The following is a 26,325-nucleotide window of genomic DNA, read 5'->3' on the forward strand; positions in this document are numbered from 1 at the left end:
CTCAACAAATGTTTACAGGATTACATAGCAAATGAAAAATATGTAGATTCGTACGTAGAATTGTCATGCAGAATTACAACGGCACAAGTCCAGAACTGTGGAAAAAAGTCTGACCTACATCTAGCCTCTTACGTCACATCATTGTACTCATGTTACACTGAGCTTTAGGTATTTAAAATACTAAAACAATGTAAAGTAAAAAGTAACACTGTAATGTAAAAAAAAAAAAAAGTATTTTCAAGTAGTAACTAAGAACATTTATATAGACATCATGCAGTGAATCAATATTTCCAACTACTTAACATTCAATACTACAGAACACCACTCTTCTGAAAATTATTTTGGGTTTTATGCTATGGACTATGTATATTCATGTCCAGATTAAAGGTTTTTTTTTTTCATTTTGATGTTTGTTTGTTTAACACAGAGAAACAGTTTGACAGAAATCTAAATGAAATAATTTGGCTTTTTTTCAGGCTGAGGTTTCAGCCCACACTCTTTTGCCCACTTTAACATTGTATCATGTTGATACTAGGCTCCTTCTCTCGGACAGCAAATGGGGACCTACACAATTACTATTGCTCACCCAGGTCCTCTTAATTTGCTCATAAGCGCCACATACTTGATTTTCTAGGCCCAAACCTGAGCCCATCATATTAATTTCTAGTGGGAAGTCGCTCTTGTGCTGGCCTTTGCAACATACAGCAACTCTGGAGAAAACCAGGACAGGTAGACATATGGCCTTACCAGTCTGCCACAGCACCCTCTTCTGTAATGTGGAAAAAACATCTCTGCTGTCACGCAAAATTGGAGGCAGGGATTAGTTATTCTTGGGGAAATGTGATCCTGATAAGGTACATTGGGTATATGTGTGCAATTAAAAGTAAAATTTAATGATGGTGCTATCTCTCTGTACAGGTGTGTGGTAGTAGTACACTGAATTCCCAACGTTGGCCAGACACATTGGCCAGACACATCGCAAATTCAGCATGCCACGTCGGTGAGAACAAAATAGAGATATCAACTTCAATAGAACTTCTGCAACAAAAGGTTGCCTTAAATTTTCTGACCATTACATCACCCTCCAATAATGCAGTCCATCTAATTCAATCAGTTTCCTTGTCAGCTCGTGAACTAAGTCCATAGACTGGATGATTCCTGTCTATCGATCCAGCCCCCAAGTTGACATTCATTAGTGCTAGGATCTAGAAAACAGTTTACTGGGGTTTCCTCCATGAAGAACATTGTTTGAACAAAGTCTCTGGGGAAGCATAGAGGGGAGAAACCTTTGAAAGAAGAGAGTTAGATGTAACAGGAATCTACCTTTAAACTTGATCCAACAGAGCAGGACAAGGATGCATAGAATACCTACATCCAAAAGAAATGGAACATTTCTCCTTATTCTCATGGCCAAGGGCTCATTTAACATATAGTGTGCATTGAGCACATCAGAGAGCAGAAATTTAACAAAAGAATGATATGGTGGAAATACGCAATGAAACTTTAACTTCTTAGGTGTATTGTTTATAATAAAATATTTCAGATAGTTCAGATACTGAATACACATATTTCATGATGTCAATATTAAAGATTAATAACTGAAATGACTGTGAAGTCAGAGTTGTTCCTATGCTAGTTATGACCTTTCTACTTAGGGAAGGGTCAGATTATCAGGTCTTATGTGTCTTTCGGATCATAAATGTGCAAACCTATTGTGCCTCTAATACGTGTTAAGGCAAATATGCTCAGAATAATAATTTAAAAATTGCCAAATTCCTCTCACACTGTTGTCCTTTTTGTCTAAACTTCATAATCCTGGATAATCTCAAAATGCCTCATTATTATTTCACAAAGGGACATGCAGAACACAGAAACACCATGCTGTACAGCATCGGGGGTGGTGGGGCGGCTTGAACATAAAATAATAATAAATAACAATTTCAAACAGATGTGTGTCAGACTTGGCAGGCTTCAGTTGGTGTTAAATATAGTAATTTCACTCAAAATCAAGCAGCATGGGCTCGGCTGCTGGCCAGTGTGACCATATTAGGGTCCCTAATGACCCCAAGGGTTACGGGGTGAGGAAGGAAAAGCAGATCAGAGGGATCATGGGGCCAGTGGGTGGGACAGCCTCCATAAATCTACCTCATTCTGAGAGGAAACCATCTTTTATTTTCCCATTTCAATTAAAACACAATCACAATCTGCACATTGTGTGCTGAGCCATGCACAAAGGTTAGAATTCAAAAATGGATTGCAAGGCAAGAAGAGGAGTGAGTTCAACAGGGCATCCTTTTATATTTGCACTGTCTAACACACTGTGTATCTCAGGCCTATACAGTGTGTCTTTTCTTTTTCCCTACTTTAAAAAGAAATAGCTTGGTAGCAGCATGGTATGATTGAACAGATGGATAAAAGCAAAAACATATTATAACATATCTTTGAGGGGAAAAAATGCTAATGTTTAATTCTTCACTAAATTACACACACAAAAAAAGTGGTCTTTTCATTAACTCTGGCGCAAGACTTTCAAGTCCATCCAAAATCATCCCTCTTTGCATAGACAGCAATAACAAGGTTAAAACAGAGATTAGAGGATAAACTTATTTTGTAAGACCCTAGTTTGAGTGATGAAACACTCCTGCACAAAAGACCTTGGCCACACTCTAGTGGTGGGATTTAGGAACTACACACCTAACCAAATGGGCTGTCACCCTGGGAAAATTTCACTTTTCCCACTGAAACAGTGGCCTTCATACAGTTTAGTGGAGCAGAGTAGCCTTACACTGACCACACTACTTCTTTAAGGTCAATTTTTAAAATAAAAATATTTTCACATTTAAGGTTGGAAATAAAATTAATAAAAGTGTAAAGGCCAAAACTAACTTTGGCTAGGAATATGTTACACATTTAACAATGGCAAAGAAATTAATTGTTATTTTAGCCATGTCAATACTGATCACCCAGTGTTAATCAAATTGTTTATATGTTTACATGTTTTGATCAGGATATTTATTTGTTTTCAAAACAGAACTATTGCAAATAATACATCCAAACTGAATTTCTTTCAATCAGATATGTAATGTTCTTATCGAAGAGATCAAATCAGGCATCATTTAAACTTTTAGTTCCAAAATTTTAAATAGTGGATTTTATATCTGACAAATTATTTTTCATAATGCATTACAGAAATATTTTTCTTAATGCCAAGCAGACACAGACACAGTAGGAAATAAATAAGCATTTGACCCGTGTTACTTGGCATGTTCATTTATGCCATTCTTTTCTCATAAGAAAATCCCAATAGTGGTTCTTTGGACAGGGCACATATACAAGGAAGATAAGGAAACTTTAATGTTTGAGTAATTAACTACAGACAGAAATAGCAGACTGATTAGACAGAAGAATATTTAAAAAAAAGATTTTTAAAAGAAGTAGATAAAAAAGAAGTATAATAGATAACTATAAAATAAGACAAAACTCAAAAATAGAAAATTCAGTGCAGTACATATGGAATATCATTGTATTAATAAAACATTTATCTTGGCATTCGGAACTCTCTGCAAGTGTATTCAAGGTTAAAACAAGCTTTTAAACAACATTTTTAAACAAGAACAACAACAACAAATAGACATTCTTTTTCGATGTGTTGCTGGAGATCTGCATCAATGTCTTGAAAGTCATCTAGCATAAGTCACGTTTGCTGTTCAGATGTTTCATATGTCAACAAGCATAACTGGCAACTTAGTCCTTCAGTACTGAATTTGTCTTTCAATGTCCACAAGACACGCATGGCTTAAGGTGGTTCCCCCACAGCAATCTGGGCATACACAACTCTCTGCAAGTGTGTTCAGGTTAAAACAGGCTTTTAAACAAGAACAACAAAAATTATCATCATCAGTAATAACAGTAGCAGCTATTATACAACAGCTGATTATGCAGCAGTAGCTCTCATTGCATTTAACACGTCCGATAGGTCAAATTAGCATTAAAACACAAGTACGAATGTGACATGAAAAAGCCAAGTCAAAGAACAGTACATAAAATGTATCACATAAAAAAATCAAATTCATGTTCCACAAAATCATTTTAGTTACATAATCTCTATATCATAAGATGTTTTCTTCTCCAAGTAAAAATGAACAACTACCAACTAGTAAATATTTGTCATTCACAAAACAGTACAAATAAAAAATATACATATCTCAGAATAATTTCTAATTCAGATGTGAAATCATATTTCAATCCTTGATTTAGTAAGAATGTATTAGTTAACCATCAAGGGCCATTTGAAATCCATATCAAGATGCTCAACTCTTCTGTCAATCAAACATGCTATGACACAGGCTGTATGCCAAGTGCAACTGGGCCATTCATGGTGAACCCAATGAAAAATGACACTCTGGCATCTAACTTGCCACATAATTTACTTTTAAATAACGGAGATACATGAACTTTCACATTCTCATTTGCTGTGTCTGCCACGATGCCATTTCTAGAAATTCTTCCAGTAACACTGCGCAGGATGCTTTTGATTTTCTCATTCTTCCATATTTTCTCATTTTGCCACTGAGTTGCAATCGTCTCTGCAGAGCCTGCACATGCATCAACTTCCTTCTGAGAAATCAGGCGGTCGTAACCTGGTTTCCTCCCCAAGTAAAAATGAATGCTTGCCCTCTTGCCATTACATATTGGTTTCATCTCATTTGAGAAAGAATTTCTCAATTGGGATACATAACTGCCCAACTTATCACTCATAATCCCACCTGAATAAATAGGGATGGTTTCTGGCCATAACATCACAACTGAAAGGAAATGCAATGCCAAGCTTTCATTGAGAGGTATGGTACGTCTAAGCATCTCACAGAGCTGTTGAAGAAGGCTCATGTAGGGAAAGGCATTTGACTCAGGCTTAATTTTATTCAGGACAATATTTGCATAGATGAAATTGACAGTGTCTTTGCAGCGCCTCTCATCTTGTGGCCCAGTGGTGTTCAAAATCAAATTGTAATTACCAATAACTTTTTCGATTATTGGGCCAATGCTTGCTGCAGAAACATCTTTAGAAAGATATTGCAGCAGTCCACTGTAGGAGTCAGCATTCTTCTTCTCTAAAAACATCCGTGCTTTCTCAACTTTGTACATGTTGGTCAGCGCTTTATTTTTCATCAGCTCTCTTGAATCTGTCAAACAGACATTAACATACTGTTGAAAGCAGCGGAAGATCTCCTGCCTTGTCCTAAACTCTCGGTTATCTTTTGTGGAATAAAATGAGCCCAAGTTGACAAAAAAACTGTCAAGAAAATCAAAGTGCTTCTTCATGTTGTCTTTAAGGTTGTTAAGAAGATCGGTAACTCCCGCAGACTCCTGTAGAAAATGGTAATAGGAGGTGTTCTTGTTTATTTTTGGATCATTTGCTGCCAGATCCTGTATTTTAATCTTTCCTGAGAGGACCTGAGTAAGAATACTGCGATGAAGCTCATCTCCAGAAAAAACCGGGATCCTCTCTAGAATGTCCAACACCATAACTGCAACTTGAAGCTCACCAACACAACCAGCAGTATTGTAGTGGCTAAAATCTTTTTTCCCTAGAAATCTAACTTGAACTTCTTTTCTGGCAATTTCTTGAATGTCTCTGAAAGCTTCTGTTGCAGATACAGCCATTTTGAGGTATTCTTTTAATTTGTCTGCTTTTATTGGATTGCCTTTGTCATTGCTGAGGGCTTCTTTTAGCTCATGCTTAATCACCTGTGCAGTTGTATCACAAATGTAAGAGTTATTCCCCTGGAGATCCCTTGCCTTCTTTGCCCAATCTTTTGCTTCTCTAAAGTCTTTCTTCTTGAGGTAATGGTACCTGGACAGAAGCTGGAATATTACTGCATCTTTATCAAAGCGCTTTGCAGCATTAAGCAAGACATTTTCCTCAAATCCTGGGCTTTCTTTTGCAATTGCTTGGATAAGTGGCGAAAACTGGGTGTCTGCAGCAGGGTTCTCTGCTGAGTGATGCCTTCTCACCAACATATTGCGAACATCCTGCATAAGTTTTTCCTTCCCCTGAATGCAAGTGTAAAACACATCAGTTGTGAGCAGGAAGTCCGTGATATGCGCTTTGAACACATGAAAAGTAGTTGAAAGCTCTGCCAAACAATGTTCTGCCATACTTGGGTGGATCACTCTCACAGCATCGTACACCACACTACACTCTGCTGTGCAACGTGTCAAAAGGGTAGAAAGCTTCCCAAATTCATCTTCAACTTTGCATGATCCAGAATGTGGCCTTATTGCCAAGCTAAGAAATTCTTCACATACAGAGACTGACAACTTTGCAGTCTTGCAGTAGCAGCCCAAGAGAACAAGGACTGCAAAGAGTTGAGCATGTCTATCTTTAAAGTTGAAGCCCTTCAGCGTATTTTTCACAACACCCTGTATGTATTCTGCTGAAAAGTCTTTCTTAAGGATCATAAAGCCATAGAATGTTTCAGCATTCTTGTAGAACCGTTCAATTTCTTCTAGCTTTTTCTCGAAAAGTTTTCGCTCCACCTCGGATAGCTTGTTCCCAATGAAAACTGTGTCATCGGTTGATTCAGTCTGCAGTCCTGACTCAGCCCTCATGCAATTCATAAGGATGACCTGTGGAGACTTGTAGGAAATATTTTGCTTCAGACATGCTTTTTCGATGTGTTGCTGGAGATCATTTACTGCATCAATATCTTGAAGGTCATCTACCATAAGCAAAACAGGAAGCTGCGCTTGCTGTTCAGATGTTTCATATGTCAACAAGCCAACTACCTGTTTGGCAACATCAGCATAATTGACAATGTTGTCCTTCAGTACTGCACAACGAAATTTCTCTTTCAATGTCCACAAGACATGCATGGCTAGGGTTGTTCCCCCACAGCCAGGGATATGGAGTATGTTAAAGCAAACACAAGCTTGTCTGAGGGAGCACAGGTCTGGAATAATAGTGTCGGTAATGTAGTCAAATTTGTCTCGTTTGATAAATGGCGTTGATCCTGGCTGCTCTGAGAAGTAGAAGTTCCACCAGGACACTTTCCCTCCCTTGTAAAAACTTTCTTCAAGTTGCATCTTGTCCTCATTGCCTCCTTCACACTGGTTTACACACAGAATACTCAGTGTATCCATGGTGCCTTCCATTTTCTTTGATAAAAGAACCATACCCCCACATGCAGGCAGAAATCTGCTTGATTTGCGATTTTCTGACCAGAGACTTAGAACAGTACCATTAATCTCAGCAAAACTGAGCTCATAGATAGTTCTTTTTGAAATGTCAACTGCGTACCGTGTCTCAATTAAGTCGTTCCAATAAGCGTATGATCTTTTATTTTCACAGATGCATAAGATTTGCTCTGTTCCATTCAGTTCCTGCAAAAACATACTGAAGGTCTCAAGCAGGGGATCATTTTTGTCAGTAACATCACTTAACAACATGAATATAATGAGGAATTTCTTGTGTGGCAGTACATCTTTTCGGCAAAGAAAGGCCACTACATCACGAATAGAGGAACCTTTCTCTGTTAGCCAATTGTCCACATCCGAAGGTTTTTCTTCCTTAACTCCCCCATTACAGAAAACCCAGCTTGTCGTTCTGGTCAGCTTTAGCCTGCTGGCAATGTCCTCAACTGGTCCTGTAATTTTATACTCCTTTGGCAGATGAACATTAGTGTTTCTCTCCTCAAACATCTTATTCAAGCCAGTCTCACTCGATTCTGGATCAAAATCCAAAACAGCCGTGAGGTTCATGTCTAGAAGGAAAGCCAATGATTCTCTTTGAACTGTATGTGATTTGTTGGTGACCAGTACATATCGCTCAAAATGAGACTTGTCCAATGATTGGGAGCCTCCTGTTAACATCTCACAGAGCTTAGAACCCTGCACACTATTTCTGACTGTAACAAGGTGCTTCTCCTCAGCGACTTTTCTCATCTGGTCCAGGTGCGTCATGTTCATATTATCAATATATTTGTTGTAGTCCTCCAAGGATGCTGTGGAAGGGTTTTGGACAAGCAGATTCTTGCTGCTGCTACTGTCTCTGATGTAAAAAAACTTTCTACTGTCCTTCTCATCAGACTTGAGTTCTTTGCCTTTAGTTTTTTTTAATTTCCTTTTGTCTGCATTGTAAATGTGAAAGGATTTGTTTTTACAAATCAAGAACAAAGGCTCAATATCTACCTCTATGACAAATTTTCCTGAAAATGTCATATCGGCTTTAAGGACCTCAATAAACCTGGGGGGTTTAATACATTTTTTTGCTACATCAATAAATTTATGTTCAAAATGACCCTCAATTGCATTGGCTTGTTTCTTAACAAACGCTTCTTTATCTTCAACAGAGGTACCCAAAATTTGCCCATGTGTAAAATCTGGGGCATCTCCAACTCCAAAATGCACAGTGCCATTAGTACGGCTGTTCATACAGGCCGCAGCAAATCTGATGACTTCCACGGCATATTTATTCAGCTTTTCCTCGGCTGTCACACCTTCAAAATTGATAAATGCTTTGTACTCGTGGCATGGTTCTATGAGGTCTAAAGCTCCCGTTTCTGTTACATCAAGTGTGTTGTTCTCTTTGTATCTGTAGGCAGCATGAAACTGATTAAAAGGGTATGGTTTGCATGAACTACCAGAGCAGCTCCCTGGTGTATGTAGCTGATGATCTTTCAGTTTAATAAGTTCATCCCTCATATGAATGATTAGTTTTGCCGGACCTAGCAAAATGCCTACTTCTCTGAGATCAGACTTCTCCAATAGTTGAAGACTAGGCCCATTAATGTTCTCATCATACAGAATCTGTGCATATTCATCATCCACATCTTTTAATCCGAGAATCCAGTCTCTCACGTGGTTCTTGTCCCAGTCCTTAATCTCTGCAGGAAGTTCAGATGTATGCAATAGGTCCCCTCCATCATTCTGAAAGATAACAACCAAAAAATGTTACTTTCATTACACACTTTTAAAAATATTAAACAAAGTATTTGTGACAAGCTGTCATATCTCTAGCCCTTCCAAAATCACCAGTTTTTCTCACTAGTCTTACCACAAGAAGAGCTGCTTACACCCAACTTCTACTACTCACAGAAAAACATTCCTTTTAGCTGCCTAGAATTCATAATTATGCTTTTTTTAAATTATTTTTATTTTGTAACTTAAGGCTTGTTCTTCCTAGGCAAATAAAACAGCTGTTGCAGACAAACTAAGCATCCTGTACATAAAGATGAACAGTACTAACACACTTTTAACCTACAGGAAGCTGGCTCAGTTGACAGGCATCTAAAATTTGCCTCAACAACGTACCTCCAGCAAATTTCCTCGGTCTGCCATTGTGGACGCAATAAGCAGCAGCCTTTGCTCTCTCAAACCTAAGCATAATAGAAAGCACTGCATATTTGAAAACGTATTTGTTTAATACATTTTGTGAAGAAATCTAGACACACACTTACCATTTTAATGTAGTATCTCATTGTTCTCTTCAACAGGAGATCGACCTAATCTTGGTTCAAGGGTGAAATTCTGAAGACTTATCAGTCGGGAAAACAACTCGCTTACTGGGAAAAATGGGAAATGAAGAATGTGGTATTATTCTCTAATGTAGACAGCAAAAAGATTTTGAAAGCTTCAGATAGATCAGTTTTGTTTACTAAGCTGTGTTAAAGACTTGCGAATTATTAAATGATGGAAGACGGTGAGAGGCTAAAAATAACAAAAAGAAAACAAATGTATTTATTCTATTCGATCGTTACTTTTGCAATCTTACAGTAAAACAAAAACACATTATCCATATTCCGATAAGGAAATAGTAAGCTAGTAGCCATTTAAAATCACTGCATTACCAGTTAGGCCTACAAGCAAGCTCATAGCAATTAAAATCGATCGCATCGTACAGCTCATCTACAACTAAAAACGGCGGATGTCGCACAATTTTGGTAGCAGGCTATAACAACAGCGAGATAGCTGTTTTTAAGATACAGGAAAATATTAATGGCACTTACCGACCTACGCTAGTAAACGGCGCATCCGGATAAAATTGCATTAATAAATTCACTTCCCTGTTTGAAACCGCGGAAGCGATTCCAAATGCCCCGTTGTTAAAACGCAACAAACGTTTTGATGATCCCGAAGCTTTAAGCTAACAAACTGATCTACTTATTTCACAACATCTGGAGATGTGGGTGTGACAGAGGCAGCCGAGCTGGTTTATGGGGAGCCTGTCCGATCTAGGGTGGATTTATGAAGAGCCTGGTCCTATTCCCGATATAAACAGCAGAGGGCGCCCGCTAGTCTTCCAGTCAATAGAGTTGAAAGGAGCCGAACAGCTAGAGAGGATAGAGTTTTTTCAAATACGGCGAGTTTCGATTCTTCATGCTGCATTGGTGAAACGAAAGGAAACTGCTGCTCTGAAAATTACGTAACTATTTTTTCTCGTGATGTAGAGATAATAAACGTTTTCTTGGTGCTCCCGAAATTGCAATTAATCATACAATAGGCTGTATCATGTATATTGATTTTTTTTATTGATTTATTAGTGCAAAACACTTGCATGAAAAGTGCTATACAAATAAACTTGCATCCTGTTTTAACAAGTGTCTGTAAACCAATCTCCACAGATGATCACTGTACAATTATGATCTTGCCCTCTTTTTGGTTTACTTTTTGTTTAAAAAAAAGACAGATGTCAAAAATGTGTATAAATGTTGTGTATCAAAAGTGTATATGTGAGACACAGTGAACATAACGTGTATGAAAATTTCAATAAAAAGCTTCAGTAACAAAATGTCTCATATTAGTCGTGATGTGGCCAATCAGGATCCATGACTGTTCTGCTGGGTCTTGTCTAAAGTGACCTGCTGCCGCATTTAAAGGAGACATATTATGTAAAATGAATTTTTTCAGTGCTTGTACACATACATTTTGGTATCTACAGTGCCCACCAACCCACAAACTGTGAATAATAAATAAATAACTGTGAAACAACCCACAAACTGTGAAATTGTGAAATCCTACTGAGCAACAACACATCAGAGCTTCTGGTTCACTCCTGACATCTGCAAATTAAAATACAAGTTGACTATTTCTCAGAATGACCTGAAGCTCTTCTTCTGTTAGTGAAGCACCCTTGTAGTGTTCTCATATGTGGTGATGGAAGTGATGTCCATGTAAATAAGGATTTAACCCCTGCCATGTGCTACTTGGACAAGAAATTATCCTTTCAGTTTGAGCAGTGTTGGGGATAGAGAATAGGGACCCGTATATCTCTAATAGTGATTACAAGACAATAACTGACACTAGGACACCTCATATAAATATGTTGACTTTCAGGTACAGTATCATTTGTGTTTTGAATCTGTGGGTTTTAAATAATGGTAAGAAAAAGCATTTTAACAAGAACCTCATAGGGGGCTTTTACTATTTTGCGGAGAATAAGATTCATTTTAACGAGTTAAAATTTTTACACTCCATGCTCTTTTACAGAGACGGAAGGGTAAAAGGACTGAGAAAGAAGGTTAGCACCTGCCATCTGGTGCTGGGAGCAGGCCTCACTCACCTGTCATGCACAAGAGACCTGCAGCTCCAGGGCAGAGTAAAGGCTAATTTACTCCCCACATATGTAAGCGTATAAAATTTGTTTCTGTTAGAGCGCTCATAGAGCGTGGTACCTACATTTCCAAGCCTGAAAGGCCTCAGACATTCATATTTAATTGTCTCTTATGACTAAATGACAGGAACAGGCAAGAGTAGGCCAAGTTCTGAACTGATCTGAATAGATGTGCGTCATGTCTTGGATCTGGCATGTCATGTGTTGGGTTAAGGGGGATAGTGCTACCTCCTCCCGGTCCACCTTCCATGGGACCACGTTCTTCTCTCCAGACCCACTAGACACAACAGCAAAACAGGAGCAGTTGGAATTCAGCCTACCAACTATTTGTGTTGGGTTTCAGTAAATGTACCTGAGTTAGAAGGTGAGATACTACCTGTGCATTTAGAAAAGCAGGTAGGCTGTTTTTGTCCTGCCCTTTCTTGCGGCCTTTTCATACTCATGCAAATGCTCCAATAGTGTTGGCTGAAAATAGAAAGAGATTATTTAATTGAGAGTGATAAAATCAAAATGGCAGCATGTCATAACTGTATTCTCTCGTTTACAACAGGGTAATGAAGCTTTATCCAATAAGGGTGTGTGAGGTCACAGACCTTAAAGTAAGTGTATAGGCTGTTGGTCATAGTAGGGCTCAGATTAACAGAGAGGTGATTGTAGACATCCACTCTGCAGCTCTGCCGTCCACTGATAGGGTACGTTTTTATCACAGATAGCTGTCTACATAGCTACATTTTCTCCCATATATCCCACATTTCTCTAGACATATGCCATTGTTACTTTAAGGTGCAATTAGTCTTGCGCTCTGGCAAACGTGTGCACCTGTAAATAATTACAATTATTTTAATGTGTAACTTATGTTAATGTATAACCACAATGTAAATAGAATCCATAAAGATGTTTTCAAAGCCAGAGTTATGACAAATGTAAGTAACTTATACTGGACATTATATTTATTACATTCTAGATTTATACTGTATATATTTTTCATAGTGTAAGTGTATCGATTGCCCGAGTACTGAAGGGTGTGGAGCAGGACGCACAGACTTCCTCGACAAGGACAAACATTTAATTGAAACATAAAGGCAACGGCACTCACATGACTTACAAACAATAAACACCACACGGTTAACACAGAACAAATACGATAAACACGGTAACATTTAACACCGACAAAAGAACATTTAACACTAACATTAACACCTGACATCAACAATAACCGACAACACTGCACACGACAAGAGTTTAAATACACAGAAGACTAACACAATACAGGTGTGTGCAGGTGTGGCTACGAAACAGGGTCCTCCCACTGCACCTGGCGGGCCAACCACGTAACTCGCGGGAGGCGAGTGTTCCGTGACAGTAAGATTATGTGTATACATCATTTTATAGAGCTTTTTCCAGATTCAACATGAATGCTATTTTCATTTTGGACAATATACATAGGAAAAAAGTGCTTCTTTTACATTTCATTGGATGACCTTTACTTCAAAAGGGAGTTGCTTTTTAGCAATACACATAAGGCCTGTGATTCTAAGGAAGGAAATGATTTAGGTTAGTTTCAGAAGGTTAGAAAACTTGAGGTTCCCAGTTATCCCTGGAACTGGACCCTGCATTCCCAATATAACATGGAAATGTTTAATAGTGCTGTAACATGCCCACAAAACAGTCCAAGTAGAAAAAAGTTTGATACAGGCTATTTTTGCAGCTTGCAAATAAAATGCACTTGGATGTGCCAAAAGGCCTGTTGCAATCCTTCAATGATGTTTGAATAAGTCCCTGACACACGGGCAGCCAAATTCAGTCCTGATGAGTTTAGTTCCAACCCTCATCTGATACACCTGGCTCTAATATTAAGAAACTACTGAAGGACTTGTTTAACTGGACCAGGTATTCTAGATTAGGGTGGGAACTAAACTCTACATAACAGTAGATCAGCAGGACCAGATCTGGGTGTCACTGCCCTAACGGATGAGTGCTCAGGCTTGGTCCTGCTGAAAGCTGACCTCTGGTGAGTTGCAAGATGAACACTACAGGAAAAGATTATTTCTGGGACCAAAACATTAAAAACCTATATTTGAAATGTCCTTCAGGATTAATAACTAAGTAAGCAAGCATATATGCATGTATGCATGTAAGTATGTATGTATGTATCTATCTATCTATCTATCTATCTATCTATCTATCTATCTATCTATCTATCTATCTATCTATCTATCTATCTATCTATCTATCTATCTATCTATCTATCTATCTATCTGTATGTAAGCATGTGCTGTTACATAAAAACTCATTTTCTCCTACTGTGAAGGGCTCTTTTAGAAAACCCATAAAACATTCTACATTTATTCCATGTAGTTGCTGTAGAGAAATTTGTAAAGAATGTGAACACTAAACAAATTCATACTTGGAAATGTTTCTAGCACTTAGCCTATATTTTAACTATGTGAAGGTAAATGGTTTATTCAGTTCACCATTTGCAGTAAAAGAGTAGGAAGCTGTAGGCCAGAGCATACACGTGTGTCTGCAAATAGCCGTGTGCATATGAAGGGATCCGTTCCACACACTGTCCACCCTTTTTTTTTTATATTGATCAGGCAGGTCGTTTCATGCATCGATATTGTCTGAGTCCATCCGTCCTTCTCGTCAACCATGGAACATAATTAAACTGTTTAGGCCTTCAAAAACCCAGAAATGTCCTTTAGAAAATGGAAAATTCACAGTTCATATGCCTTTAGACATTCTACCACAGAAAGAAGTCACAAACCTGGCTTTGTGGCATTTTTTATTGTTTTAAATTTTTTTATCTTCACAAATTACAGTTAGGCTGCAGTTGTGTCATCGTTTCTGCTGTGTCTGTCTCTTGTTAGGTAAACATATTAAAAGTGAACCAGTGATTTGTGTATTCAATAAAAAGCTTCCGTTACAAAATGTTTCATATTAGTCGTGATGTCGCCAATCAGGATCCATGACTGTTCTGCTGGGTCTTGTCTGAAATGACCTGCTGCCGCATTTAAAGGAGACATATTATGTAAAATGAGTTTTCAGTGCTTGTGCACATACATTTTTATATCTGGACTGCATACCAATCCAAAAACTGAAATACGACAACCCAGTCAATTTCTTGTCCACTGCCTATGTCAGAAAACATGGGATAAAACAAGCTGTTCAGATTTGGCTCCATTATACACATGAGTAAATGTCATTTAAATTATAACGCCCTTCACCTGAATATCTCTTTTTTGACTTTTGCCAATCTTCAATCCTTGGAGATTTTAAATTAGTTTCTGAAACATTTCCACATTCTTTTTTTTTTTTTTTTTTTTTTTTTGCAGATATATTCTAAATTAAAGTTCTCATAAAAAAATTGCAACTTAATATAATAAAAGCATCCGAACACAGACGACACTCCCACCGCTGCGCTGTGGCTGACCCCACCCGAGCACAATTCCTTCTATGTAGACATCACCACAACGACAATGCTGCATACTTAAAACGTGGATACTGCATACTAAGGTATGCAGGAAATTTCTCAGATTTTAAATATGAGAAAGAAGTTTGAAAAAGTAGAGTTCTACTATGATGTTGAAAAGACAAATCAATAGTAAAACCTTAACACTTAGTAAAAATGAATGTAATGTTGAGCAGTAAGGAGGCGGACACAAGGGTGGAGAAAAGTGAGATTTATTAAGGACAAATCAAAAGTCAGAGTCACTGGGATAGTCCAAAGAGAAACGGTGCGAGAGAAATGAGCCGAGACATGACAGGGACACCACGGATACAGGGATGCCAGGACGGTGGCCATTCGTGACAATTTATTTTCATTTTTAGTATTCCATGTAATCCGTGCTCAGCTATCTATGCAAAAGCAACAAGGCAGAGAACCGAGGAAAATTGAGAACTCAGAATAAAGCTTCTGGTAAGTTCAGCCAAGGAAAAACTTCTCCTAAATATTGCATGGGTGTGGCAGCTGCCTATGACAAGCCACATTAAACCTTTGCATTCCAGCCTTCAACTAGGCTTCGAAAGGACAGACTGTCACAAAAAATGTGTGCAGAAATAGCCTATGCTTTAAAAAGTAATGACTGTAGTCAAACCACACATGTTCATATGCCTATGACACAGAAACAGAAGACAGATGAAAGGGAAATTCCTCCAACCCTGAGAGATGAGATGTGGTTGTATTTATGATAACCACGTATAAACGCTTTCCTAGCATATTACAAGATGTCCTTTTTGTCTTCTGCTTGAGTCTTTTCACAAGCATACACGTTACAGAAAGTGTCATGCCGGACACCTGCTGGTATCCAACAGGTCAAAAATCCTTTGGTTCATTCTGGGCATGAACGAGTCAGGAACATACTGAGTAATAGAATATATAAATGTTTTGAAATGAAAATTACACTGTATGACACATAGCTGCAGAAGTGTCATTATAGACGAGAAAGAGGGTGAAGCTTATGACATCTGACTCAGCAGTTCTGGGCCTTAAACACAGACTGCTGATATGAAATAACTCATTTCCTTTGCTCTTTTACCAGGCAGGATTTAGGAATGGGTTGGAAATAGTTGCAGCAGATGAATCCAGGTGTCACCTGGGATCCCTAACAGATTCTAAACATTAAATCTACTCCAGTAGGACGAAAGGGAGGGTAATGGCCAAAGAAACTTCGGCCTGCTAAGAAATGTTTCCTAGGAAGAATGTACAAATAAAAAAAATTCAAGTGCCTTTAAACACGAATGTATGATTGGTGTTAGGCCTGCTGATTCAAGTTTTTCCAGGACCATAAATCTCCTGCACGTTTTAGGCTTGACAGAGTCCTGCTTAATATTGTCTTGCCCTCATGGGTCTGGAGTTTTTTGAAAAACAAAATCCATCCTGCCCCGATCGGGCATGTGGTTGAAAAAAGTTCACAGAGGAAAAGGGAACTAATGCTAAACTGAATCATGTGGATCAGCAGATGGTGTACAGCTAGTTAAATGACAGCACCGATAACCCATAAAAGGATTCACACACTGTGACTTCTGTGGGCTAAGGAACAAGAACCAAGCACACTGAGGGCATGGAGAAATCAGTGCCTGGACCTATGACATCTGGGCCTTGCTGTTTCATGCTGATGAGAGTACATGGGTACAGATAAATCACATAAGTCTGTGTAAGCCCTGTGTTATCACTAAACAGTGGTATAATGATATCAGGGGCACATGCTAGCACCAATTTTTAAAACATTTACATTTACATGACATTTACATGCTAGAGGATATTGCATCCCTTCATGGTAGAAAAAGTATGTCTAAATTACATTCATTCCAAATAAGATTTTGCCCTGAGATGTTGTGGCAAGATTGTTGAGAATTGGGTACAGGTTCTATGGACACTGATCTGGGTTGAATATCGTGGTCTGCCCAACCACCATAGTTCAACCCAAATGATCACCTATGGGAATAGATGGAACAACTGTGGGACAAATATAGAATTTACCAAAGATGGACTGTCCCTATGAATTACCACAGCTGGACTGTCCCTATGAATTACCACAGAGGGAGTGACCTTTGCATTTCCTTTCTTACTTTATTGAGATCAAAGTTTTTTGCCCACTCCCTAGAAGGCTGGGGAGAAACATCTGCTAAAAACATATAAACACAAAATTTATTGTAAAAGAAGTGTTGAATCAAGGGTGTCTACAGAAGCGTCCATATAAATCTTGAAGATAGAGAGTAGTAGTGCAGTCTGTAAGTAACTGGAGGGAGATTTGTTGTTTTGTCTATGTAGCCAAGCACATACTGTATTCTGCAGTGGCAGCACATCTAGACAGTTATGGTTGGTTGCCAAATGTTTATGAAAAGTAAAAGAAAGAAGCTGGTAGTTTCAATTTCTAGAATAGTTTGTGTTAGTTTCCATGCATCAGCAAAATGACCCTCTCTGTAGACCTCTAGAACATACACAGGCCTACAATATCCCATATGGAAAGGCTTCTGGCACAATATAAAGAAATTAAAAAATATGGAAAATGCTTTATATTTAAGACAAGATAGTCTACGTGTTCAAAATTTTGGGTGGGTTAAAACGTTTTTGTAAACTATTAGGCGTCTCCTCTATGGTCTTCCTGAGGAGTGAGTCACGTTCAAGCCTCAATTGAGTTATAATATTCATCCACTCTTCTTGGTGCTCTGCTGCCATCTAGTGGACTGAAAATCATTAGCATCCTTGTCCTGTGGTCTGCCTGAAGAAAATAAAAAGACACATTAATATTTTAACACCAGACTGACATCAGATTGTCGCTAACCTGTCTGTCTGCATTGGGTATGGTGTCCTTTTCTTGGGCAATATGCCTGAACCAACTTGTACCATCCAACTTTCCGGCCTTTTTTTTCAGCGTGAAGTCACCAAAATCTCATACCACTTTCGCAATGCTTTCTCTTTGCATCTGCCGTTGCAGAGGTTAGTGAGGAAGGGTGGGTTGCAGACAGTGATCAGAAAATACCCTGCTGATTCAGCTTCCACAGGGCTGGGCCTGGCCCAAGCCACAAGGTTGTGAGGTTGGGAGAACATTATGGCAGAGTAGAGCTGCAATATTAATGTATGTGGCAGATGCTGCCTTCTATTCTTGGCTTTATGTCTTCTATTGTAACTGCTTGAATTCAAAGCTAAATGTGTACACATTTTTGAAGGCCATATCCAATATAATGTGGATGCCAATATTGTGTGGTGCATACACAGCATTGCATCTCTATAAACACCACTAATGCCACATGCATCTCCATAAACACCACTAATGCCACATGCATCTCCATAAACACCACTAATGCCACAAGCTTTTACAGTTTAAAAGTCTTGAGTTCTTTATATATTGTGCCCATTTCTTCCAAAGTAAAGGTGCTATGTAGAAGGTGTTTATGTCCTTTGTGTGGGCAAGTTCTACAGTGAAGATGTGCATGTGCATGTCCTACATAGGAGATGTGCATATGTGGGTCTTATGTAGAACGTGCATGAGTGACATGTTGTGTGCTTATTCTGAATCATTGCTTCCTAAATGAAGAGAACTGAGTCTACGCAGTTTTCATTTTACCTGAGACAAAAATTTCAAACCCAGCAGGACTAAATATGATGGAGCGTATACAGTATAATTACTCTTTGCACTCAAGCAGCAAGACAATTTATTTCTTCTTTCTTTCTCTCACTCAACCAGTTTAATACGATCAAATGCACTATCAAACAATTGTATATCATTGCAATATAAACATTGAGTTGGATGATTTAAAGTGCAAACATTGCAAACATTGCACTTCAAAGGGATAAAATACCAATCGTGTCTGGGTGCAAATGTTTGTTCTGGCTCAATGAACCCTTGCAGCCAGTTCAGGCTTTCGCAAAATTGATAAATCACCTTTAAATAACTAATCATTAGGCTATTAATACATGCAATTATAAATATTGAAGAATAATTCGAGAAAATAAATAAAAGAAATAGATGAACAACAACTTCATTTCCTTGGTCTTTAATCAACTAGAGTTTTGTACTACAGAAGTGGGAATGCAATTGTAGAAGCAGGAGCAAGAGATTCCACTTCCATACTGGTCTGTTCTCGTCATTTTCCCAAAACTGACCTCCCCTCTAAAGATCTTAAGAGTTTACTCTCTTCCACATTTCCTACGATAACAAGAAAACCAAGAACAAGAAAAAAAAAACCTAACTTTACAGATGATATTAATGTCAAATGTTTATCTACAAATAAAGTGCTGAGATGCAAAACATTTGAACTTACATGGGTGATTTCTTTTTTACTTGCTCTTTAGGGTTGTCAAAAACCTCTTCATTATTTATTTTTTCTTGTTATCTTGGTATTGGCAGTGCACTTGCTGCTGCAGGCTCAGAACAAGGGTTCTTTATCGGACAATTCCTTGTTTAATGCTCCCTTGTGAAACATACACACATCCATAAATGTCCATTCCATCCTGCAGTCCCTCATTTATCTGACAAACAGATGACAGACCCTGCTCCATGTCCCATGACAGGCTTTCCCCGCACTTTAGGAATTGGGCTAATGAATTTTACACCTTTTTATTGTGAGTAGGCAAGTGATTTTTGTATTTAAATCCCAATTGTTTCCAAATGTTTCCAAGTTTTGTTAACAGATTATTAGTTATAGTCTAAATAATAAATTTATAAAAACCAATCCTCTATCTGAAACATCCCATTTATATTTAATATCTTTTATATTTTATATATATATTAACATTAACACCTGTAAAGTCCCTTGTTTGATTAAATGTATTATAGTTCACGTCAAATTTGCCATAGTTGATAATCCCTGTTGTTCAGAATACTGAAGTTATATTTAAATATCAACATTACAAAGAAATATGTTTAGTATTTGAAATGCCAGCCCTACGCATTACTGAACTGAACCAGTACCAAATTCCACTCCTTCAGTATCCTTTACTGTAATTGCCAGCTATGCTGTTGACGCTGTGAGGCCACTAGAGGTCAGTAATGGTCAAATTTTCAAACAATGACAGTATGGAAGTTTTTCTCCATGGCATATTGTCTCATGGTTCACATCAGTATAATAAATGCATGCAGCCAGTCTTCAGAGGACCTTTGATTTTCTTTATTTTCAAAATTACAGTGAGCGTAAGCAAAATATATTTCTCAATTTCTCTCTACCCACTTATTGCCTTGTTCTGACAGTGGTTAGGTATCGCCAAAAATGACTTTCAGTAAAAGGAGTTTAATCAAACTAAATACATTAGAAATTTAACTACCTGCTGGCACCTAGGTGTAGTCCATATTATTTAGATGGAAAGTTCACAAGAGAATGCTAAATTCAGTTTTCTTTAGAGAGTACAATATATTGACTTGTATTGTAGTTACACTCCTTTGAATGAGATTAGGACCTCTGTATGAAGTCAGTAAATATAACCTGTATATACAGATGAGTGCAAAGGTTTGCATTCACCTTACATTATCTGTAAATAATCCAAACATTTACTTTTATTAGACCATTAATTTTTAAAATAACATTAAATAAATATAAGCAAATAGTAGCAGTTTAAATTTGCAGGTGAGTAGGTCTTCAGGAGCAGTTTGCTGAGGGCTACAAAGAAGGGATTTCCACCAGGAAGTGTCAGGAAAACTGAACTACCAGGAAAGTTGTTTGAGAGCTCCATAAGAATCCAAAACCAAACATCAGGGGATGTGAAAAGTCCTTAGATGTAAATAAAATAAAAGTCAACATCTCCACAGTGAAGTACAGTGTACACAAGTGTACACTGAAATGTTTGGGAAGAAGGCATGTTACAGATAATCATTGCTTTCTTCTAGACACAAGGCATCATGCTAAAGAAAACATTAACAACCCAGATTAATTTTGGAACAATATTATGTGGTCTGAACTTTTTGGTCATAATTCACACAGGTACGTGCCTTAGAAGAGAAAACATTCCTACAGTAAAATATGATGACAGAGCACTGATGTTTTGGGGGTGTATGTCTGCAACAGGAACTGGAGGAAGAATGAATACCGGCCAGTATCATCAGTTTTTCCAGTAAAGCCTCCTACCATCCGACCAAAAGCTACAAAGGAAGCTTGTATGGATCCCTCAACATGAAAATGACCCAAAGCATAAAGCAAAGTCAACAAAAAAGAAGGGTTAAAAAGAAGGTGGACACTTTGCCATGGCCTTCAGTCTCTAGGTTTGAATGTAATACATCTGTGGATGGATTTGAAGAAAGCAGTTCAAGACAGCCTACAGAGCTGATGGAATTAGAGCAAACATGCCAGCAAGAAAGAACTGAAATGACACCTGTGAAGACCCAAAGAGGCTCGAAGAGAATTCAAAGGCAATGGGTGAACATAGAAAATATTACAGTATATCATAAAAGAGAGATGCAAACTTTTGAAATGATATGATTTTATGACACTATCATTTTCCTGCAGTATACATTTTGATCATATTTCTTACTTTTAAGGACCCAAAGGGATATTTGTGAAATCTGAACTTTCATTAAATGTTGAATCCATTACAATAAATTTCTTTGTCTTACTCCTACATCCAGTAAGAGGATGTAAACTTTGCACTCAACCATAACATCACCTGTCCTGCTGTCCAGTCCAGCTGGTAGCAATAGTCTTATATCAGAGCTGCCCTGGGCGAACAAAGGTGTTGATGTGTCAGCAGTTTTAGCCCGCTCGGCCCTGTAATCGGCATGCTGCAGCATATTGGTAAAGTTACTTGAACATGTCACTGGACTGGGATCCTGTGGGACTCCTCAGCTAGCTGTCAGATGTGCTGAGAGAGCTCTCAGCTCATCTCACCCTCACAGCAGAGGAAATGGATCAATCATCCAGTGGGTCTGCAGAGCTGAGCGGGAAACGCAAAGCAATTGACGACGCCGACACAGGCTGACGCAAGCCTCAGTCCCGACACCTTTACATTCACCAGGGTACAGGAAAGTTTTATTTTGACATCGAAAATATTGGTGTCTTGTCATCTGCAATGGCTTCCATCACTTAGCTATCAGTGGACAGGCCCAGTTAATATTTAGGATGGTTCTGATGTTTGGGCTCCAATAAGCCACTGCACTGTGGGAAGCACGCTTAGATTTAGCAGTCACAGTGAAGACATTTACTTTATGCTAATATTTTGAGGTCCAAAGTATTGGATTTATTTGAATGACTCATTAGTAAAAGGTTTAATGCCTAGTGCGCAGCAAAGCCTACCATTATCATTACATGCCCTCTGGCAGCATAGTGGCTTGGTGGTTAACATGTTTGCCGCTTGGGTTTGAGCCCCTATCTGGGTAGAGTTTCAATGTTCTGTATGATTTGTCTGTCAGCATGTCTAATAAAGTTGTCTGAATGTGTGTGAATGATTGTGTGTCTGTATGCCCAATAGTGGAGGGCGCTCTGTCCTGGATGCTGTCCTCTCTCCCCTCCCTGCACCTGATTCAGTACCCCAAGGGGCTGAGGTTTCTGTGAGAGTATGCTGTGTGCAACTGGCTGCTGCTTCTCATGGGCATGTGACTGTAGGTCTAAGCTGTGTGTGTTAATTGTAACGTGACCTTGGGTTCCTTGAAAAGTGCTATACATCTTAATTCACTCTTATATCTATTATTAATGACCACGAGGATTGACTGGACAGTAAAGTAATAGCTGCGGTAACGAAAATTACAGCTATGTTGTGTATCTTTCTTGCTACTGCATGAAACAGGTAGGGGAAAAAAAAAAAAAGAATTCTGTGCTGAAAAAGAGAAAAAGAATAAGATTTACCACAAAAAAACAACCATCCAAACAAAAAATCTATAAATGGGTGGTCTGATTCCACAGTAGTGAGTGTCATTTCTGCTGCACCATTAACACTTTAAACCCACTCCGGACAACACATGCCTTCTTATTGCTAAATATATGAATGACAGTAGACTTTAGTTACCCCCCTTGAATGGGGATTAGCACACAGGTTCTTTGCACTGTGTCAGTGTAGAGGCAAACCTACAGTATAATCACAACTAAAGTTAAAATCTAACCACTGACTGTTAGGCTGGCATGTGCCTTTTAGAAGTCACTGTAATCGTGACACAGGCTCGGATTCATTTGGCCTTTACTAGGAAGTCTGGAATGCTGTTCATTTTTGCTCCTCTTCAAAACTGAATTTTTGATTGAGCTCAGACATGCAAATCACCTCATTAGCAAGACTCTGAGAGTGAACTTTGACTCTGATTTGAAAACTTTCAGAATAATCCTTTAAAACAAGATTGACAAAATCTAACAACCCTCACTGCCCAGGACAGGCTATATACATTAATATCTTTTCACACCCTCTCAGTGGCTATTCGTATGGGTCATAGATGCTTCATTTATGCCCAAGAGCATGTTTAAATTACATTAGTTAAAACAAAAAGGAACACATTTTTCTCTCTCCTTACCGAGAAAATTCAGTAAGCTATCACGATGTGAACAAGATTATTAATACCTCCTCTTTGTTACTCACTAGCGCATCACAGGAACTCTAAACAAGTACAAAAGAAAATGTTATATGGAGGCTCCCAGCATCTCACATCTGATTAATGGTATGTTGCTACAGCAACAGTAACAAACAAGGGAGTGCGATTATTGTGCAGAGTTAAGGGGACAAATATGACATCAACAATTAAAGCAATGTAGCCAAAAGGCTGGGCCAGTGTTGCTGAGAAAAAGTTGGAAGTGGCAGTGCGCAAACTACCTTTGCTTGAGATGCACCACTTTTTTGCAATTTAAATAGATAGCGTTTATTTATTTATTTGCTTAAAACCTCAAGTAAAGCCAAAGAATAAGAGCACAGGCCAGAGCAGCATGAAAGTGTGCAGCGTGTTTGTTTACCCAAAAACGTTTCACAAACAAAGCAAGAGATCCTAGAAAACCAGTTCAACTGTATCAGCATTTATGAAATTTGGATGGTGTTATCCAGTGGGACTACTTGCTAACTACGCTGTCAGCTAGCGCAAGTCACCAAGTTTCACTGCTAGCCTAGAAGAATAGTGCATGAATTATGCATTTTGCTGTTTCCACTGCTTTGTCATCTGGCACATCTCCATTTTCCTCCACATGCTCAAACAACAGAAACCATTTCCCTTCAGGGAGATCAATATGATTGCCACAGTCAGCACATAATGACCAGAAAGGACTTATTCACTCCTTTTCTTTGTGCCTTCGGTATAAATGCCATGGAATTACACATCTGGCACAAACAAGTGACACGGCAATGTCTCTGTGTGCTATTAGTGGCGCTGATTAGCCAACAATAAGCAGGAGTGACTGGAACACATTGAACGGTTCCCATGCTGACGTGAATTACGCAGGCCACACTGCTTCTGTTAAGAGCCTTTCTCGATGTGAGCTACCGCACACCTTTTACTCCAAAGCTCTTTCCAGCTTGTGTGGCTGCTTTGTGTCACAGGACGTCAAAGACACGGGGCATGAAAGACAGCCAGCGCCTCTTTAATGTTCCTCAGGTTTGGGAACTCAGGGTATGGAACGACTTTTAACATAATCCTTTAAGCTCACTGTAGTTGTTCCAGTACTGTTAAAGTGTGGCTTGAAATGAAAGCCATCACATCCAAACGTAAACATTTTTGAAGAAACAATGCCATACTCTTATAGACTCAGCTGCTCTCAAGCCTAGACCTAAACCTATTAGGAGACCTAGTCCATGTATAAAGGAAATCCCTTATGCTCTCCAATTACAATATGTGACTTGTAGAGAGAAAAGAGAAATTCAATACATTGTTCATATAGATAGAATTGTGACGCAAGGAGTGAAGTGAAAGAATCAAGCAGAATTATTGAGAAGCAAAGCAAAAAAAAAAAAAGCATTCAAACAACAGAGAAAGACAAAGAACTACAATTTTATTTATTTATTCTATTCACTGCAGCGCACTGGTGGAAGAGGCCTGTGTGGTTAAATAGGAAAGAGGTGATGAGCAACAGGTGTGAGCAATTAATCAAGATGTGGGTAACTGGGCACAGGGAAGTGAGTAGCAGGCGTGTTTGGTGCTGGAGTGCATGTGTGTTCTTGGCTGGGCGCTGACTCGAGTGTGACCAGACTGTTTCCACGGTGTTTCTGACCCTGTCACACACTCATAAATCCAAATGTTGAAATGGAAAATGCTGTAGCTGTAGGGTGTGGAAAATGGAGATATATGAAATTGGCCATGTAGTGCAATCTGTTTTATTCAGTCGCTATACTGAATGATCAACATACCCTTGTAGCTCAGTTCAACAAATGAAGAGACATTTCACATTATTGCACAGTATGACAGACATTAGCAAATAGCAACTCTAATTATAGCAGTATAACTAGAATTTAGCAGATGATGCTAATACACTCAGGTTTTGCCATTACAAATCAGCATCCATACAAGAAACACATGGGCTTGATCCACCTCATCTGGTAACTGTCAGAAGAAGTGTGCTAAAGAATAAAAAAATGTTTAGGGTAGTAGGTCCACAGCTAAATACAAATAAATATAAAACATCCAACCAAACAAAACAACTAATTAACTAAAAAATCATCAAACACAAATATTAAGAAAATTAAAATGAAATAGCTTATGTCATTCAGACACACAGACGCTCAAAGAAGAAAGGATTCAGATAAACTTCTAATATTTGATGTTCGGATGTGTAATGGGAGCAGGGAGGGAATGAGACGCAAGTGGAAGCTTAGAGTATCTTTGTTCTCAGCTAGCAAAAGGAAGCACACCACCAGCGGTGAGCTGGCGAAAAGCTGAAAGGAAACTGGCAGTATAACTCATGGCATTTTAGGATGCAGCAGCGCAGCAGTAAAACTCAGGTGAGCACAGTAGCAAAGACCGATGCACAGCTCTGGCCGAGCATGACTGTGGGTTTAAATAGGCAGAAAGAAAAAGGCAAACAAGGGACAGTTGAAGGTAATCAATAATTAGGGGCTTTGGAATGGGGAAGGTGTGTGTGTGTGTGTGTGTGTGTGTGTGTGTGTGTGTGTGTGTGTGTGTGTGTGTGTGTGTGTGTCTCTTAGGCTGGGTGCCTGGTGCACTGCGACAGGAAGAAGACACACACTCACTTGGTGCTGTCCTACCATTTAATTAGATCTAGAATAGCAAATGTACCAGCTTATTTAAAATTAGACATGCAGCTTTACCCCAGCATTTTACAATATTACAGACACTGTCAAATGGAATTTCAGATCATTTAAA

At 38.6% G+C, this 26,325-nt stretch overlaps 1 protein-coding gene across 4 annotated transcripts; it reads right to left on the reverse strand.

The window, feature by feature from the left end:
• Positions 1-3,254: 3,254 nt before the first annotated feature.
• On the reverse strand, positions 3,255-10,283 carry LOC113567608 (sterile alpha motif domain-containing protein 9-like). Of its 4 annotated transcripts, none has more exons than XM_081720871.1 (4): positions 10,012-10,281; positions 9,459-9,563; positions 9,313-9,377; positions 3,255-8,928 (listed from the first exon to the last, which is right to left on the reverse strand). In XM_081720871.1, exons 3-4 carry the CDS (start codon positions 9,337-9,339, stop codon positions 4,336-4,338), a joined length of 4,620 nt encoding a protein of 1,539 aa, XP_081576997.1. In that variant the 5' UTR covers positions 9,340-9,377; positions 9,459-9,563; positions 10,012-10,281; the 3' UTR covers positions 3,255-4,335. The 4 variants fall into 4 exon arrangements, with proteins under 4 accessions (XP_081576997.1, XP_026851490.2, XP_081576999.1 ...); XM_026995689.3 differs by having other exon boundaries at positions 10,008-10,281; XM_081720873.1 differs by lacking the exon at positions 9,313-9,377 and having other exon boundaries at positions 10,012-10,283.
• Positions 10,284-26,325: the final 16,042 nt, after the last annotated feature.

The sequence above is a fragment of the Electrophorus electricus genome, chromosome 9 (assembly GCF_041902795.1).
Source record: "Electrophorus electricus isolate QZ-2024a chromosome 9, ASM4190279v1, whole genome shotgun sequence".
Classification (NCBI taxonomy): domain Eukaryota; kingdom Metazoa; phylum Chordata; class Actinopteri; order Gymnotiformes; family Gymnotidae; genus Electrophorus; species Electrophorus electricus.

What these genes read in the sequence shown, in the direction of transcription:
- LOC113567608 (XM_081720871.1), bottom strand. Translation starts at nt 9,339, where the DNA reads ATGGCAGACCGAGGAAATTTGCTGGAG. An exon ending in ACCGAGGAAATTTGCTGGAG is followed by an intron (nt 8,929 to 9,312) that starts GTACGTTGTTGA and finishes GTTATCTTTCAG; the next exon opens with AATGATGGAGGGGACCTATT.